The sequence below is a fragment of the Mercurialis annua genome, linkage group LG2 (genome assembly GCF_937616625.2).
Source record: "Mercurialis annua linkage group LG2, ddMerAnnu1.2, whole genome shotgun sequence".
Taxonomy (NCBI): Eukaryota; Viridiplantae; Streptophyta; class Magnoliopsida; order Malpighiales; family Euphorbiaceae; genus Mercurialis; species Mercurialis annua.
The window spans coordinates 51,609,368-51,628,322 of record NC_065571.1 but is presented as its reverse complement, the minus strand read 5'-3'; the positions used below and the strand labels follow the sequence as shown (position 1 = coordinate 51,628,322).

General features: G+C 32.1%; 2 protein-coding genes and 1 long non-coding RNA gene across 8 annotated transcripts; 1 reads left to right on the top strand and 2 right to left on the bottom strand.

Annotated features, from left to right (window-relative positions):
* The first annotated feature begins 180 nt into the window (after positions 1–180).
* Positions 181–2,037, top strand: LOC126667773 (uncharacterized). Its single transcript, XR_007638271.1, has 3 exons — positions 181–328; positions 890–971; positions 1,792–2,037. It is a non-coding gene; the product is annotated as an uncharacterized LOC126667773 (long non-coding RNA).
* A 1,035-nt stretch (positions 2,038–3,072) lies between these two features.
* Positions 3,073–7,301, bottom strand: LOC126667768 (protein phosphatase 2C 16-like). 4 transcript variants are annotated; one of them, XM_050360839.2, is made up of 6 exons: positions 6,973–7,299; positions 6,419–6,487; positions 5,327–5,967; positions 4,897–5,214; positions 4,701–4,806; positions 3,073–3,762 (listed from the first exon to the last, which is right to left on the bottom strand). In XM_050360839.2, the coding sequence occupies exons 3-6, from the start codon at positions 5,927–5,929 to the stop codon at positions 3,428–3,430; spliced, it is 1,362 nt and encodes a 453-aa protein (XP_050216796.1). In that variant the 5' UTR covers positions 5,930–5,967; positions 6,419–6,487; positions 6,973–7,299; the 3' UTR covers positions 3,073–3,427. The 4 variants fall into 4 exon arrangements, with proteins under 4 accessions (XP_050216796.1, XP_050216797.1, XP_050216794.1 ...); XM_050360840.2 differs by lacking the exon at positions 6,973–7,299 and adding an exon at positions 6,598–6,921; XM_050360837.2 differs by having other exon boundaries at positions 5,327–6,487; positions 6,973–7,301.
* A 3,835-nt stretch (positions 7,302–11,136) lies between these two features.
* LOC126667769 (uncharacterized) lies at positions 11,137–18,621 on the bottom strand. 3 transcript variants are annotated; one of them, XM_050360843.2, is made up of 13 exons: positions 18,280–18,621; positions 16,885–17,059; positions 16,638–16,721; positions 15,788–16,029; positions 15,421–15,664; positions 14,621–14,700; positions 14,287–14,371; positions 13,761–13,892; positions 13,562–13,675; positions 12,832–12,879; positions 12,095–12,176; positions 11,696–11,707; positions 11,137–11,564 (listed from the first exon to the last, which is right to left on the bottom strand). In XM_050360843.2, the coding sequence occupies exons 1-13, from the start codon at positions 18,414–18,416 to the stop codon at positions 11,473–11,475; spliced, it is 1,527 nt and encodes a 508-aa protein (XP_050216800.1). In that variant the 5' UTR covers positions 18,417–18,621; the 3' UTR covers positions 11,137–11,472. The 3 variants fall into 3 exon arrangements, with proteins under 3 accessions (XP_050216800.1, XP_050216799.1, XP_050216801.1); XM_050360842.2 differs by having other exon boundaries at positions 11,657–11,707; positions 18,280–18,620; XM_050360844.2 differs by lacking the exon at positions 11,696–11,707.
* Positions 18,622–18,955: the final 334 nt, after the last annotated feature.

Sequence of the window (18,955 nt, the reverse complement as noted above, 5' to 3'; positions counted from 1 at the left end):
TGAAATGAAAGCTCGTCGGTAAATTAAGTTGATTTCGTTAGTTGAAATGAATTGGAACTTTGAGGTTTAAATGGAACTTTTGAAATCATTCAAGGACTAATTAAACCTTTATTCATTTCTTGAATATTTAAATGCAAATCAAATCTTAATTTTACATGATAAGATTCTCCTTAGTATAAGTTAAAAACTTCCTCTTTTATTTTCATTTGACTAAACCTAAAACCTAAGAGATAAAATTCGAATTCCTTCAAGCCTCAGCTCCATTTCAGAACCTAAACATCAATTCTCAAGGTTCTAAGTCTTTATAAAGTGTGGGAAAGCAGAATTGGTAAGTTCTTTCATCTATTTATGTTTTGAGTTATAATATACCTAGTTGTAGTCTTGTTCTGTTTTGTGACAGAAATTTTAGCTTCTGTATTTTGCAAATAAGTCGAGTTATATAGATTTCACAGAAACTTTAGAGTGTCTACTATAACCTTTGTTCTTTGAGTTTGATCTTATTCTGTCATTTTGATATCTAAAATGACCGCGACATTTTATTGCTTCAACTGTGAAAACAGTTTGACCTCACCTCACTAAAACTGGTATAACTCATTGCTTAGATATTGAAATGATGAAATTATTTTTGATTTGGATTTTACACTAATAGGGATAAATTTTCACCGAAGGGTTTGTCAAAATTATGTCTAGACTATTCACAGAACATGTTTGATTAGAAGCTTAATGTTCTGCCTACTAAGGCAGATTTGTTGCCATGTTTATAATCATGCATAAACCATATAGAAATCCATTGTTAGGAGCTGAATTTAGGTCAAATCAGTATTAGATATATGTATAAGTATGTATATGTGATTGTGATGGTGTTTTGTGATTTACATTACTCATTTAGGTGCTCGTTTTGGCAACAACAGTGCAAGTAGAAAGTAAGGCAGCTTTTGACGATATTTTGGACTAGTTTTGGTTGTTGTGTGGTGAGTAGATATACTAGCCCTTGCTACTGAAATTAATATGCTATTTTGATATTTGAAATGTCAAGGTTTATTGTGTTTTAAATGGTTATATATGGTTGTTTTGAAAATGCACGAAAGGTGTTCGATAAAACGTTTCAAATGATACTTTATGCAATGTTGTTTATAAGTTAAAGGTGTGTTGATTTCATCAATATGTGGACTTGATTATGGTTAAGTTTTGAATGATAATTTGCAATGGTTTTGTTATTGAATCGTATTGAACTTTGATGAAATAACTTGAGATTTCTTATATGTGATATGCTTACTCTGTAACGATATATTTGGGAGGTGCTGAGTTGTGATATGCACCTGGTTATGTGCTGAGTTAGTTATATGCACATGTGAGATATTGTGAGTGTTTATGCGCATTTGACACATGCACTTGATTGATGGTCAGTGAAGGGAGAAGGGCTGAGTCGTGCTAATGATGGAGAAAGGTTAGCCATCAAGTGTTCCTAGATATGTTGGTTAGATTGTAGATCAGTGTTGTGTTCCTGATTACAGGTCTATGGTTTATATTATTGTTACAGGGTAATATATCGATCTTATAATTGATGATTGATACGAACTACATTTCATATTTAAAGTGAAATTGTTTTGATATCATTTATATTTGTAAATGTGTTCGTGATGAATTTTACAAGTATTTTGTGTTGTATTGAACTGTTTTCTAGTATTCGTTATTATATGATATACTTACTTTAAGTATATAAATGTTTTATGCTTGTTATGTCTATTCACTGAGTTTTCGCTCATTTTAGCTGTTTTAAAACCTTTTCAGTTAGCAAGGCAATTTACAGTACAGTTGACTAGAGAGGGAGTTGGGCTTAGAGTTTGAGCTTGAGACATAAAGGTTGGCCACATCTCCGAGTTTTGAGATGCCTTGATGTTTTGGTCTATAATAAACGTATTTGTACTTATAGATGTATTTTGAATCATATGTATAAAAGTTTGTAACAATACTTAGTTTTCATACAGTGGTTTAATTAAAATGTTATATAAAAGGTTTTTATATATTTGTGCTTAATTATTTATAGAACACATTTTATAATTTTGATTTGGAGATAAATATATTTTAAATAATCGTCAATCTCGTGCTAAGTAAGGCGAGGTATGACATAAGCGGAGTTCGGTCGATTGGTTCGGTGATGGTAGGTCCGATGAAAGCGGATTGAGGTGTATTAAAAATTAATAATGAATTATAATTAAGATTAAGATTTTATTATGGATTTATTTGAAACTTTTTTAAGTTTAAGGATTTATTGAATTTTTTCCATATGAAAAAAAGTATGAAATGATCCTTCAATATATTTGTTTTATATATTTTAATCCTTATAATAATAAAATTATTTAATTTTTTTATCTCAGGGTGCAATTGAAAACCAAAAATGCGAAATAGGGTAAAATTGAAAAAATTGCAACGTCGGGGTGGAGTTGAAAATTAAAAAAAAAGGTCAGGGTTTTTTCAACCTATTAGCCAAAGGAGAAGGCAAAATCACTTTTTATATCTAAAATTTTAGCCAATGTAGGCCTAATTTGAATGGTTAAGGCACCTCTAAGTGCATCAAGAGGTTGTGGGTTCGAACCACGCCTTGATAACTAACAAATGAGATTCGAAAGAGTCGATTAAGATGATAAAAAAAATATCTAAAATTTTACAACTTCCATTAAATGTGATCAAATTTTTTCATTTTTATAGTTTTTCCTTCCTCTCAAGTATAGTTAACCATTTTTTTTAAAAAACTCTTTGATTACATTAAATAAGGATATATTAAACAAAAAGATATTTGTAAAAATTCATAACATTAATTTTATAACAAAAAGAAGTGGATAACTTTATAAGAACAATTTATTATAATTATTTCAAACAATTGTACATTTTACTTTTGAAATTTAAGTATTTGCTTATGTTAATTGCAACTAAACTTTTAAAATGCATTGACAAAGAACACATAAGATTTGATTGTAATTAATAAAAAACGCGAAAAGTTTGAGTTTAAAAATAGTTCAAACTACAATAAAAGGAGATACTATTTCTGTAAGTAGTAGCAAGAACTTGAAGGAGTTGAATATAAAATTTCTGATAAGAAGCAAGCATTTGAAAATAATGAAAGTTAATACCTCACAGAGCCTCTTTTAAACTCGGAGGCAGAATGAATACAACTGACTGCTCACAATCTGGTCCTAAACCCTATCATAAATAGCTAAACATTTACATAGGCATCATCATCATCATCATCATCATCATGTTCATGTATGGCACAACTCTTCAAATCAATGAATGAGTTCCTACAATGGCATACTTTCTTGAGGTAGATACATACAAGTAAGCCGTTAGCGCCCACATGAAAAAACAGATGGGCTTCACAAGGTTTCAACAATTTCAAGAAGAAAAATACATAGAAACAAACAAACTGTCATGTTTTGCTCTTGAGCTTCCTTTGAACTTTCAGATCCACCACTATGACAGTGATGTTATCCTTGCTGCCTTTTTGAAGAGCGCGGTTCGAGAGGTACTCCGCTGCCGCTTGTGCTGCAGGATCGATGCCGTCGCCTCTTTCGGGGGGAAGTGCGGTGCCGTTTTTTTTGTACCAGACGAGTATTCGTCGACGAGCAAGATCGCACGCCTCTTCGTTTGTCATGACATCCCATAGTCCGTCGCTAGCCAGAATGAGGCATTCGTCTTCTTTCGCCCGAGGAGTAAATGTCACTTCTGGTTCTGGAATAATCCATGGTTTCAAATATCTATCACCTGAAGCCAGTGTAAAAAAAATCATGAGATGACAAAACCTCAAAGCATTCGAACTATGTGGCACAAACATGGATAAGCGGGACGCTTGGACACACACACGGTGAAACAGTGTTAGGTTAAGGTTTCCTATGTTGAAAATGACGTTTCATTTTGAAACACCAAGTTTCCGACACGTTTCTGAAAATGAAACGTTGAATGAATGCAGTGTCCGTGATGGCATATATATAACCTCTAGTTGTCTTACCAATGCAACCTCTACAAGAAGACTAGCTGATTCACTATTACATCTTACATGGAAAAAATATTTCACCCTCCAAGAAATTTTACTTCATTAAATGAAAAAAGTGCATAATTGAAGTCGAAAAAAACTCTTCAATATAGATAGATAATAAGTCGTTCAGCTGCCCACATTAAGAACAATAGATGGGTGCAAAATTAACACATTTTGAAGAAGTGAATTAAAATAGCACAAGGACGAGCATCTCACAAATTTAAACTCTATAGATCAAACATGCTCTTTATTGCTCCATCTGATTATTTATGGGATAAGCAGGTAAAATAAATTAATCAAATTAATATCCTGAAACAACCATCTCAAGGTAAAACAACACATTATCTTAACCAGAAGTTCTTCCGCACAAAAAAGTAAAAACTCCAAAAGGCGAGAATTTATCTTGGTGCCATCACTTTTTAAGCATACCACAATTTCACTATAACAATGCTGAGAGGATTAGACAGCTAAAACACAGTAGTCATCGGAATTTCAACAGAACCTTAAGTCTAGTGAATGTTCTCATTCTAGGCCTACCACCCCTCAGATTGAACATTCAGAAAGCAGCGCTATTTTCTAGGGAAATATGAACAATGGTAATGGACATTGAGCATGCCATGGTTATATCTAAAAATAAGTAATAGAGCTTATGGTATGAAACATATACCAATAGATCTCGACATTGCAAGGACGCCAAAGACACGATGCCCGTTCCACTGTATAACTTTGCCTCCGGCTGCTTCTATTCTAGCATATTCATCTTCTCGATTTGGCTGAAATAATATAGACACACAAGCAACCATTAGCTTCCCTAGTCGATGTTCAACAAAGAAAGGAAGCTAGCAGCTCTGAGTGACACTTACTTTATGATCCACTGATAGTGCTATAGGCTCCTTCCCACGATATAGGACTGCTCGGGAGTCCCCACAATTTGCAATTATTATGTGGGATGAAGAAATAACAGCAACAACAGCAGTTGAACCGACCGTTTCGGGAGCAACTGGTTCAGCACCTACTTTGCCTCCTACTTCAGCATCTACCTTAAGAAAACAATTGGTGAATGTTTTTTTCCACTGGCCTAGGCAACTATCATTTACTCTTCCATAACCAAGGTCATTTTTAAGACATTCTATCTCCTCAGCCAAAGCAGAATGGATACGGCTGCTACAATAATTAGCAACCTGAACAAAATCTCAACCCCGTTCAAGACACAAATTTGCAGAAAAATTAAACTGCAAAACTTGTTTAAATAACAAGAAAGAAAAGAGAAATAAATTCAGAACGAAATATCACCTGGGAGCCTCCGTGGCCATCATACACTCCGAAAAAGTGAGCCCTCTGATGAGTTATATACTCACCCACACTATCAAGCACGCGGTCGCCAATTAGCATCTGAATAGGAATTTTCAGAAACTGAGGCACAGTTGCAAGTGCATCTTCCATCTCAGGCCTCCTACCACAAATAGACGTAAATCCCCAAAGAGGCACATAATCAACCTCAAAAACACTGCGAGGGACTGTTCCACTCACCCCTTTTTCCAGAGCTACCTGAAGTACAACTGCAGACGCATTTGGATTGGACCCATCCGCAATTTCATCGTCAAGTCTTACTGCTACAGCAACAGAATCTTTCACAACCTCCGCCTTGACATTTGATTCCGCCAAATCAACAGCATTAGCAATAATATCCACAACAAACGGTGTTCCTATCTCAGAAGCGGCCTCAAAACTCAGAAAATCATCCCCACATAAGCTGCTCGTCTCACTAGTCACCGAAAGAGAACAAGAGCTATCAAGAACCGGATCACCCTCCAATGATAAGCAATCATCTTCTTCACTTTCCTGGTTTACGACACCATCATCAGCCACCCAATTGCCTTTATTCTCGGAAATCATATCCAGCAGAGGGACTGCTGCTCCCCCCTTGGCCTCTCCTGGAAGTGGAACTTTTGCATCACTAACTTCATTATCTAAATCACTACAATTACAATCTTCATCCCTAACAGTAGAAAAATTAGTTACAGAATCAGAAAATAGCCCAGCAGCGTCTGCCATTAACTTAACCCTTTTGGTCTCAAATTGAGTATCGACGTTTCGGTTTTGACACAGTGAATTCCCTACTCTAAATGGCACCACAACCGTCAAAGACATCACCTCCATCAAAATCCCTATCTATGCAGTACAAAACATTACCCTCTAACCCTCCTAAAACTATACAACCTGTCATCATAAACCCAAATTATTACCATTTTCCATACCTTTACAAAAAGTTGTTTTCTTTTAAGATAAACAGGACAACTAAATCAAGAAGTAAAATTTGTGAGATGTAAATTAATTAGATCTGGTCAGCAAGAATTAGACTCAAAATTTGCAATCCTATAAAACCTGATTCTTTAAACTTTATCAACTTCTTTTTCTTCCTTGGATTCTTCTCTATCTACTTCCATCAACCACCTGTGAAAAAGAATCAACAACAGCAAAAAGAACCAACTTTAAATCGACAGAAAATTAAAAATTAAAACTTTCCACAAACATAAAGAAAAAAGATCAAATTTTCAACCAACCCATTATCTTGAAACACAAGAAAGGAGACTCTCAATATAAAGAAAACACAGAAGACTCAAGAATCACAAGAAAACCCTAGAAAGAAAGGCACTGAATTTCACATGTTTTTGTAGAGTTTCCCTGGATCTGAGGCAATAAATCCTGGCCTCTACAACTAAATTTAACCAACTTTTTATTTCACTTTCTATTCAGCTGCCTAATAATTGTAGCATTAATCTACTAAGTAATAGCATTATATTGTCAACTATCAAGAAAACAAAAAAGTTTCTTTTTCCTTTTCAATTTCTTTTTCTTATCTTCTTTTTTTACCAAGAAACCAACTTTTTTCCTTTCTAAATCATACAAAAAAAGATCAAGAATCAAGATTTGCTTACCATTTAATTGCTAATAATAGCACAAAGTGTGATCATTTAATTAAAGACTCTAAGTTTGTCACTTTCTTGATTATTTATATATTAATCTTGATTTACAAATACTACTAATATTTAATCATATCTGGGTGTGTATGTGTGAGTTGAAAGAAGAAGAGAGTGGACAAGAAAGCAAAAACAAAATTAAAATCACTAAAGAAATAATGAAATTGAAGAGATTGTTTATGGAAAATGTTTTAAAGTGAATAAGAAAATGGACAGGTGTCAATTTGAGAATAGCATATTTAGCATCTCCACCCATCCCCAAGCTCTTGATTTTATTCCTAGAATCACATTTTTTTTGTATTATCATCTTCTTTTAATTTCCTTCTTATGTTCTTTATATGACTAGTTTCGCATAACGTGCTACGCACGTGGCTCGTAATATGACTCGTCAATTTATTTATCTTTTATAATTTATAATCGGTATTAAATTATTAGTTAGTGATTTTATTAAAAATAAATATAATATTTTAATATTTTAATTTTGAATTTAGTTGACATTAATAATATTTATTGATATTTTATTATATTAATTAAATATATTACAAATAAATTGATATATATTATATATAATTAATATAAAATTTGTTAAAAGTTTTGCTAAATTGAAAAATATATGTATGAATTAAATTAAGACTATTAATTATTTTGACTAATTGTACTAATAATTAAAATGGTAGTAAGTGTACTATTAAAATAATTAAATTCATCTTAATTCTATAAAATATTTTAATATTATAGTTAATATTAAATTAGTTAGAATTTTTGTCATATTAAAATATCTTTTACTGAATTGTTATTAATGGATATATCATTAAATTTTATCATACTTTTACTTAAATTTTAAATAAATTTAAAAAAGTTACTAAAGTTATCTTGATTTTAATAAAATCGATTATTAAATAATTTGATTTATTTCCATTTAAAACCTATTTAAGATAATTGTTAATTACTTTTTCTTTAATCAAGTGAAATATATTCATCCATTATTCATGTCAATTTTCTTTTTATGTAAACACTATCTAAGATAAGGTCCATGCTTATATATATGTACACACACTAATGTAAATGTCCATGCTTAAATTTAAAAAAAAAACATAAATTTAAATTATCTTAGTATCGATCAATATTATTTTTCTGGCTTGTTTGCTATTTTTGAATGTTTCAACATTACATATGCGAAAAACTAAAAATTTGATGCTCCAATCTTTATTACCGACTTCAAGAGAGTTAATTGTAGCTGGAAAAAAAATTATTTTATAATCAATCACTTATTATAAATTTAAAAAATTATTGCAAATAAAAAAAATACAAATACTTACTTTCATTATTAATAGAAGAAGACGACGGAATATCAACGGAAGACGACGGCGTAGTATCAACGGAAGACGACGACATTGTATTATAAATGCGATAGATGAAAAGAATAATATAGTTATATAATAAAGTAAAGAATAATGGGATATGTAGGTGAAACATTCTATATATAATAAAAAGCTGACTTAATTATATTAAGAGTTATTGTCTTAATAATATTCTTAATCAGATTTGAATTTTTAATTAAGAGTTATTGTCTTAATAATATTCCTAATTAGATTTGAATTCTTAATTTTAAGAGTCCAAAAATTGATAAATTGTTATTAAACCGGACGGATACCATACTTAGGCTTCAATGCCATAAACAAAAAAGAGACCTTACTTAGGCTTCAATGGCGGAAAATAGATTAATTTCTAGTGATGTTTAGGGTCAAGACCTCCTGGACTTCGTCTCTTTGAGTCACTATAATATTGATTATCGCCCAAATTTCCTTATCATCTCGTCTTGAACAGCTGCTACCACCCTACTCCTGCATGGGATGCTCATACCAAGTCTTGAACACGTGATAAATTGATTTTATGGCCAAGAAGATGTCGGCACCCAGTTGCCAATTGCACGGATTCAACAATTTAAAATCTGAAGGTGTTATTCAAACACAAACTTTCGACAATTATATATTATTAAAAATTATTTAGTATCCTAATTACATTATAACTCTAATCTATTTAATTATAGTCAATTAGCAAATTACTAAAATACCTAATTAACTAATAAATTAAAAAGGGCTATTATGTAAAAGTGTCTGTCCCCCCCCCCTCCGTACTTTTATATATAGTATAGATTAAAAATTATTTAGTATCCTAATTACATTATAACTCTAATCTATTTAATTATAGTCAATTAGCAAATTACTAAAATACCTAATTAACTAATAAATTAAAAAGGGCTATTAAGTAAAAGTGTCTGTCCCCCCTCCATCCGTGCTTTTATATATAGTATAGATGAATAGTTGGTTGTAATTTAATAATAAAATGTTACTTTATCGAATTATATTGAAAGATTTAATTGAAATTTTGACTATGACAATTTAAGAAGATTAGTAACATTATATTTATTTGAGAAGACATTAAATAATATTTAAATCTATTTTGCTTCTTTTATCTCATTTTAAAAGTCTCGTTTGTTTTTATACAAATGTTTTAAAAAAATGTTATTTTTATTTTTTCTTATTTTGCTCCTATTATTAATAGTGTAATTTTTTATAGAATTTCTTTGAGATGACTTAAAAAAACGTAAAACACAAAATTAATATAAAAATACTCTAACGTAGAAATCGCACTTTAAAATGGAACGTTCCAAAATGGCAAATGGGACTTTTAAATCGGGACGGAAGGAGTATAAAAGTTTAAAATTGATCGAAAGACTCAAATATTTAGATATGAAAAATGTTATGTTTATGGTTAAATTTAATTTATTTAACTATTGATTTAAAGCAATTGTTAGAGCATTTTATTTTATTTTATTTTGACTTTATTTTTATTTTTTATTTTTTATTTTTTCTATTAGTTATGTCGTATATTGTTACCATTTTACTATTATTTAAAAAAAGGAAAGAAAAACAAAAAATGATAAAATACACTTTGGCACCGTTTTAATTGAGAGAATTCGGATGGTTAAAATTCATGGATTTTACACAATCTATGAATTTAAACAAAATCATCCATTTGGAATAATAAAAAGTGATGAGAATTCATGAATTGTCATAGTCCATCATCCTTCAAAATTCTTCATTTCATTTTCCACTTAGGAGGTGGGAAAGTTGAAATCCACCATTTTTAATAGATGATGGATTGTTAAATATTTTATTATTCAAAATTATCTCTATAAATCCATAATTTACTATCTATCCAAACGATGTAATTTGTGAATCCATCAATTTTATATTTCATGGATTTTAAATCTATTGATTTTGTCAAATACATCGATTTCAAAATTCTTCAATCCAAAGAGCGTCTTTATATTTTATAAAAATAAAAAATTGATTTGATTCTCTAAATGTCAAATGGAAATTATCAATATTGATCATTTTCTTGATTTTTATGATTCAATTATATAGTACTTCAGAAAAGGCCAAAATATAATTATTCAAAATTTCACACTATTTGTTTCATAGTAAGCATTGCATATGTTGATTATATAAATAAACTGGAAAAAATAAACGTTATGCTTAATCTATTTGTTTACCTTATATTTAACAATTTTACTTAATCCGTTCATCGGAAGTTGAAAGGAGAACTGGTAGTTGAACCGGAAACCGTTGATCACACCGGTCCAGTTTTTAAAACACCGGGTGACATTATTCAAATTGTAATGCATACTTATGATTTATTTTCTCTTAAATATGCAGCTGATAAATTTGTTGAAGTCAAATAATCAAAAGTATAACGAGCTTACATGCGTATTATTTTTACCTGAATTTGGTAATTGATTAGGACAGATGTCTATAAAAAATTAATTTTAAGCACAGTTCAATCCGGGTGTGACAAACAAGTATATATGTGTTGTGGCTAATCTGGTATAAACCCAATTTACTTTATAGGTGTGGAATAAAATGCATCAAACTTAACCTAACTCTGATTTGTTTTTATTCTTAATTATTCACCATCACCTAGACTATATATTGTTGACACTTCATTACTAAAAAATATATTTAATATTTAGCAAAATTTATGATTTAATCATGTCTTGTCATCTAATCATGCAATGCAAGTATCCAACAGTAACACTATTATATTCGACTGCAAAAATTGCACACAAGCAATAATGTGGAATTTATAATTAAGAGTTTCTTAGTAGTTTGTTTTCCATATAAAATCTGACCAGAAACTGCCGCTAGAGAAGGCAATGTTTTTACCACAGCCAACCTGGGCAGCCAGGGCATTCATTTTCAAATGTCTGCTCTAAATTCTATTACACAAAAGCTTTTCAGCTATAACTTTTACTTGACCTACCGAGTTAACCCAGCGAGCTCCAGTGAAGTTTCTCAGTTACTTCTGTACACTTGAGCAGCGGTTCTGCAACTCGTATGGCCGCCAGCCCACACGGGATTTAGATTGTGCAGGAACGAACACGTTCACGTTACATTACTGTAGCATAGGATCCCCTGATGCTGCAAGCATCTGAACCTCTGTTTCCTCACCGGGCCGCTTGGGAGTATAATCTGCCGCTGAACCACCTACACAAGTTATCAACCAGGTTTACGCATGAGATCATCCGGCAGTCTTAAAAGACAACTATCCATATTAGGTAAGAAGTAAGATGTAATACTGAATATGGAATCAATAGATGGCCGTTTTGGAGACATACCTCCGTTGATATCTGCAAACATTAAAATGGTTTGTAAATATTATTTCTTTGCATGTTTAGAGAAGTGTAAACATAAACATAAGCACAAGCACAAGCGAGGAATTTGCAATAATGCCTAAAACAGAATCTGATACTGTGATCAAGAAATGATACCACCAAGGGGATAAATTACCATCCACATGTTTAAGCCAGCAATAGTTTTCCTCATGATTGGAGAAAAATAATTAAATGAAACAAAAGATATTCATGTCCTCGATAAGTATGATAGTATAAATTAATTGTAGTTACAGAAGTTCGTTGGGGAAACTATACGTAAAATACAACTCGTAGTAAATAATTATGATGCAGTTGCAGAGATGGAAGTACTTGACATTCGATAGTTAAAGTTAAACTGCTTACCAAATGCATGTAGGCCTTTGACAGCATCAAAATTTTTGTATGTATAACCAACAAAACTCAAATCTTTGGGAGTTAACAGCATCTGCATGAAAAGAGACACTTCATCATTAACAAAAATCATGACAAACAGAAATCCAATAATTGCAGGGCTTGTAGAATAAGCATGAGACGTTCTAGAAACAAAGTCTAATATATTGAGAACGGCAGAATCCACCCAATCATTAATATGGTGTTTACTTACAGCTATTATTTTGTAACATTCACAACAGTCGCCAAAAATGTTCAATAAAATTAACATATCTTCCTTGATTAATGTATTTCTTGTCCCAGAAATTTGAACAAAGATGTAATCATCTTCAATAGATATCAGGGAAAGTAAGTAAAGATTAAAGTGTTATATGCAATCAAGAAAATAAATGCTAAAGGAACGTGATTACACATTTTCTTTAAAGGTACAAAGAAAAAACATGGCATCCTACAGTAATCACTTGTTTTCTTTGATTGTGTTGCATGTAAATACTTTGCAGGTAAAGCACATATGTCTAATACCTAGAAACTTGCACTGTTTCCCCCCCAAAACCTTCCTATACTTGGAGCACCTAGAAATTTCTAATTTCAAATGTTTGCTACATCAGCCATGATCTACCTAACTTGCACACAGTATATAGTTGAAATGAGTGGACGATAGCACAAATGCTCCAGTTAATGCTTTAGAGTTAACATGAATAGCCACATACCTTCCTTGAAGGTCCTGAGCCAGATCTTGAAGGTGCTGGAGCATTCAGCTGATAGAAAAGTGATTTTAACCCATTAACACATTTATTGTAAAAGAGATGCTGTAAAAATGAAAAAAATAAACTAAAACAAAAAAAGAGACCAGACTTCATAAATGTTGAGTAACAGAAGAAAAGTCAGACAACATTATACAGTTTAAGTTTTATTCATTTGTTTTCAAAAATAAAAATATTTTTAATTTATACAATTTTTATAAATTTGAATTTCCCATTGCATACTTACACTCTACATGGCACATGCATTGGATTTCTAAGAGAGTATATTCACATGCCGCTTATTCAAACGATGTGGCAATTCAAGATCATTTTACCACCATAAAAAGCAATAGTAAATGTTACAATAGTACAAAACCCAAATTTCTAAATATGATGGCTGGCTTCAGACGTACTTATCTGTTAATTAGTTTGATATAAAGGTGATATTGCATTTTGCAGTAGTTGATAGGTATCATTGACCACTGTGTTAAGATATTAAAAAACAAGTGACAAATCTTTAATCTTCACGAGTTCAGAATCATGGTGTCCATTTCTCATAAGAAAGCTAAATGATTCTAGTAAGCAGAAGTGATTTAAAAACCATCCAAAATATGAAGAGCTCTGGATAAAAAGAGACGAGAAAATAGGACTTGCACAGAAAAAGAAAACGAGGTAAATATAAGCAAAAGTAAAATACTTCATCAAATTTTATAAAGTTCTGGGTGTCTAGTTCTCCATTAACTTCAGGTTTAAATGCTGCCTCCATTTCATAAAGTTTGTCCCATACAACATCCCTGAACCAAGGATGAGCCTGGCAAAAAGAAAAAAGAATTACAAATGCTGGAAAGAACAAGTGATTGAAGCAAAACAAAAGGCACTGATTCTTTTATTCTTACTTTAATTTGGTGTGCCCCTCCAGTACCTAGCCTATGTTCAACGTCACACAATAACCTACAAATGAGATCCTTGGCCTCAGGAGACAACCTTGCCTCTTCTGGGAATTTAAGGTGATTTCTCCAATGAACAATCTAAGAGTAATTGATGAACAGAATGTCAAAGGACAAAAATGTAACCAACTTATCCATAAACTGTTATTTGGTGGAACATATATGAAGTTGTGAACAGATTTAATAAAATGGAGGAAGTAATTTTGGTATGGTACAATAACCATGCTGCCAAGACCATTATATTAGTTTCTCCAGAAAATATTAGAAAATTAATGTCTCGGTGATACTGTATATATCCACTAACAAGCTACCCTAGGTAGATAAAATAAGATCTATCACAAACTGGAGACTTAAAGCTCAAAAGTTAGAACTGGAAAAAAGATGTGCATGGTATTGAAGCAGGGTACAAATATAGGATGTCAAGGATCAACTAGAACAGAGAAATATGATAAACTTAAGGAGGTAATAATGTTACCTTTCTGCATGTGGTTATGGGTTCATCCGAATAAAAAGGAGGGTATCCGACTAGCATTTCATACATTATTGCTCCTAGAGACCACCTGAAATATGTGCCATTTATTATCTGTGGTATCAACAATAAGAGAAGCATACAGCTGGCAAAAATGGATGTGTAGCTAAGAAAGACAAAACAAGATCATACAATCATACATTAAATTAATTCTACAGCTTAAGATCACAATTGGTTAGAATGAAACAGAAATTAGAACATAACACACAGAAGTAAGAATACAGCCGATGATGCAAAAATAGAAATACCAAATACCAAAAAACAGAGAGGCCAAACTAACCAGTCACACTCCGTGCTATATCCTTTCTTCAGTAATACTTCAGGAGCAATGTAATCGGGAGTTCCCACAGTAGAAAATGCCTTTCACACAAAGAAAATAAATCAGCAGCAATTCTGGTCCAAAAAGGTGTTAATTAGGCCATGCTAGAAGTTAAAACTTTCGCATACGTGTGTTCTTTTAGGCATATAGTTTTTACAGTAATTGTAAGTGATATTTTCAGCAAGTGGTTTTGAAGTAAGAGACACATAAGCTTACAAGGCTTCACACATAGCTCAGATGTTAAATTCTATGATAACCACCAAAATCTCAAGGTCAGTAAAATGCATATAGAGGCTGGTCATAGAGTACGAGCACAAAGTTACCACTTAACAAAGGAAAGTATTCGGATGGTAACAAATCAATATTTTCCATAGTTTAAAGCACATTAAGGTTGAATAATGTGAATGATGAGCAGAAGAAACATCCATAATAAGAAAAAATATATGTAGTTATGATTTCAAAGTTAGTAAATGCCGTAGTGACATCAAAACCACAAGTAACTAGAGACAAAAGCGGAAAAGCTATCACGGTGCCCACAATCAGAATTTGAAAAGATATGCATGGACAACATGATACATAATTTTTTAAAGCTATAGGTATCATTTACTTTAACATATAAATGAAAGCTTACATCATTTATAAAAAAAAATCCTGAACATACAACTTTAGGAAACAATTTAAGCCATTCCCATATGTCCATAACAGAAATGATCTGGTATGGACTCTGGAACCGTAACGCATCTATAAAACTAGTTTCTTACCAATTTTCTTCTGTTCATTTGCCAATGCTGAAGCTGCTCATGGGGGCTTCTCCAATTACTCTTATTGTCTGCATCCGGGATACCTCCATCAATATCCATTGGTTCAGTCGAATTTTCATCAGCAATAGTTTTGTTTTCAGGAATCGCTGATAAAATTGTACAATCAAGAGGCTTGCAAAGGCCAAAATCCGATAGCTTCATATGACCACTTTTGTCTAGAAGAAGGTTATCAGGCTTTATGTCTCTGAAAATATAAAGAATGAAAATAATGAGAAAGTGTATAATTCTAAAATCTAGCCATTAATGATAGAAGTCGCCACAAAATTCAGTTGCATGCTACTTTGAAGGATATCTACAGCAGCTCAACCTGTGGATGTAATTATGTTTGTGAATCGACTCAATTGCGAGGACACTTTGAGCAATGTAAAACCTAGCCACATTTTCAGTTAAAGTATCTTCTCTCATCAGCAAAGTCATCATGTCACCACCTGGAAGGTATTCCATAATCAGATACAAATACTCATCATCCTGAAATGAGTAATAGAGCTTGACGATGCAATGACTTGCAACTTCAGCCAGCAAGTTCCTTTCGGCTCTAACATGTTCCACCTGCAGAGAAAAAGTGATTTCTGTTAAGTATTGTGCAAAGTAATACAACCTACAAAATGGCAGAACAGCAGAATTTCAGAGGCAGTACATAAAAGGGTGCACATCCTTTTAAATTGAAAGTGAAAGAATCATTGCAATTGCACAATATACTTCAAAAACTGGATACAGAACACCAAACCAACTGCTAACAATCACCCCATATATAAGTCAGATGACTAATCTAAATTACTAAAATCTGTTTCTCTGCAAACAACGCCTAATATTATATGAGCAGCCAAAGTAATTAGTAACTAAAAAATACAGTTGTTAAATAATAGTGAGGTCATGCCAGAATTTTAGTAGCAGCAATATTTATAATACTTGGTTGCAGCATCTTAAGTTTCATCTACAACTCTGTATAAACCCCCAGATCCCTCCAATTGCCTATTTATACAGAAGGGAGAAAGGGAAGGGGATGAGAGACAAAATGAAGCTATTGCTACAATGGAAGCAAGCACATACTGTTAGGTTCAAGCAAATTTTAATAGCTTATCACAAGAAACATGAAATCAATTCAGGGATAGGCTTGGGGGAAAAAGATTTATGTAGTGGAAATCTGTCTTATTCACCTGTCCTCTCATTAGCATTTCAGATTTCTTTAGCTTTTTCATGGCATAAATATTGCCAGATTTCTTCTCCCGGCACAAGCGAACCTGTTGTCAAAGAAAGTTTGAGAAAAAAAATGCATTCTGAACTTCCAAGACATGAAAAACATACAACAGAAGAAGAACAAAAAAAAAATGATTAAATAAAAAGGAGATTTCAACAAATTACAAATCATTCAATATGTTGCTCATGTATCATGCAGTTCCTAACCTCACCAAAGGCTCCTCTACCAATGATGGTCAAAAGCTCAAAATCATCAACACATATCTTATGTCTTTTGAGTCGCATAAACTCCGTCTCTTTCCTTTCTAAATCTTTGATCAGATTGATCTGTTCCTCCTTCGGTACATCAGAAGTAGCTAACCTCCTTTCTAAAACCCATCGTCTGCAGTGGAAGCCAATCATGACAGCAAGAGTCAAAAACTGCATCTTTTAAATCAAGCATGTTACTAAAGGCCAAGCAAACTGAAACTTTTCATAATAAGGTTTTGCAGCAGCCTCGGGCATTTTTTTTTTTTTGCTAAGAATACAGGGAAATTGTTGATGGCAGATAAGAACATATAACGAAATCTTTTGAAAGTAACAATTCAAAACTTTATAGCATGAGTTTTTAGTAAACAAACCTCTTCCACAGGATCATTGCATAAATGAAGCTTAAGGAAGAAAACAGACAAAAATTACTCCTACTCACCAAGATCAAATAAATGCCGTAATACTGTATGAATCTAGAGCTATTTGAATGTATCTTAGAAATCCTATATCAAATATGACAGTAAAAAGTTGCTATCTTTTCAGTTCAGCCAGCATAGTACCATGAACAATGATATAATTACCACTCACCAGCATCATATTCCTATTCTCCTGACCCGGTTTTAACTTATGTAAGACTTTCTAGATGATGAATTTCCTGGAGTCGATCTCAAAATGTACTTAAGAAACAATAAACACATGGTACTCAGGGAGTAACATAAAATCCACAAATTGCATACTAAATTGCAAGATTCAAATCTACTAACACTTACCCAGCTCAGCAATTTGCTGTTGGAACTTCACAAAGAAGAAAAAGTCGGAGTTTATTGGGACATTCTACTTTCGAAAGGTTAGGGATGAGAATTATCTTATTTTTTCAACAAAAACAAAAGTAAATATTCAGCTGCAACTACTAGGAAAGTCTTCTAATCAATAAAGCTTTGATCCACATTTGTTTTGAGTAACCAACTCACTCTTTTTCGCATATCTTAGATTCGAATTGTTACATACGTATAAACATCTATGACCTCTCTTAATTGAGCTTCTTAAGTTACACACATGACATAAAAACAGCTACTATAGGAACCATTACTCCATTAATTACTCTTAAACTGGATTATAGCTGCTGATCACATTTGGCAACTAATACTTAGTTAAAACAAAATAGAATCTTTTAATTAGATCCACCAAATCTAAGGTTATAAAATCACTAAATTTAACCAACACTAATTAACTACTTACTTATTAACAGCTAAAAATTAAGCAAAATGCAAGCATTTAACTAACAGAATCTCAAATTCTTAATTTGACAGCGCTTAAAAACTATAATAGAAACAAAATTAAAGTTTAATTTACCTTTCCTTACGCTCTTTAATATTCTTCATTTGAGCTCTATAATGATTCTCTATAAACTGCTTAGCCGCGGCCACTTTCTCCATCGTTAAACTAGATCCTAATATCTCCTCTTCTCCTTCCTCCTCAATCTCCTCCATTCTTTCTCTCTCTAGAACTCACTTTATCTCTCTAAAAATCACTTTCTCTCTCTAGGAATCTGAATACTAGTATATGTCTATCTCCTTCTCTCTCTTAGTACGAAGCTGATTTCTAGTGATTGGAATTTTCTCTCTCTAACATTTTTTTAATGCTTTCTCTCTCTAGAAAAAAAATATACAGTGAAGCTCTCATTTATTGCAACAACGAGGTGATGATGCGGAAGAAAGAGTAATTAATCTTCTGCGACAAAATTCATTGAAGGTGACGAATAAAGAGCTGACACGTAATCGGTCCGCGAGGTTAAATGACGTGGAAAGGTTGTACTGTACATTCTAAAGTAGATGATACAGCTCAGCAATCTCTTTTCGGTTAATATTTTTTTGGAGCTCTTTTTTTATTGGTGGTTGTTATTGTATTTTTAATGTCTTAAATATCTTAAAAAGAAATATTATGTTTTGTAAAATTTAAAAATATTATACATTATAATTGATTAATTTTTTAAAAAATTTCATAAAATAACATTTTTAAAAAATAAAAA

What these genes read in the sequence shown, in the direction of transcription:
- LOC126667768 (XM_050360837.2), bottom strand. Translation starts at nt 6,193, where the DNA reads ATGGAGGTGATGTCTTTGACGGTTGTGGTGCCATTTAGAGTAGGGAAT. An exon ending in CACTATCAGTGGATCATAAA is followed by an intron (nt 4,807 to 4,896) that starts GTAAGTGTCACT and finishes ATATTATTTCAG; the next exon opens with CCAAATCGAGAAGATGAATA. An exon ending in TGCAATGTCGAGATCTATTG is followed by an intron (nt 3,763 to 4,700) that starts GTATATGTTTCA and finishes CACTGGCTTCAG; the next exon opens with GTGATAGATATTTGAAACCA.
- LOC126667769 (XM_050360842.2), bottom strand. Translation starts at nt 18,416, where the DNA reads ATGGAGGAGATTGAGGAGGAAGGAGAAGAGGAGATATTAGGATCTAGT. An exon ending in AAATGAACAGAAGAAAATTG is followed by an intron (nt 14,701 to 15,420) that starts GTAAGAAACTAG and finishes TTTGTGTGAAAG; the next exon opens with GCATTTTCTACTGTGGGAAC. An exon ending in ATCTATTGATTCCATATTCA is followed by an intron (nt 11,565 to 11,656) that starts GTATTACATCTT and finishes TAACTTGTGTAG; the next exon opens with GTGGTTCAGCGGCAGATTAT.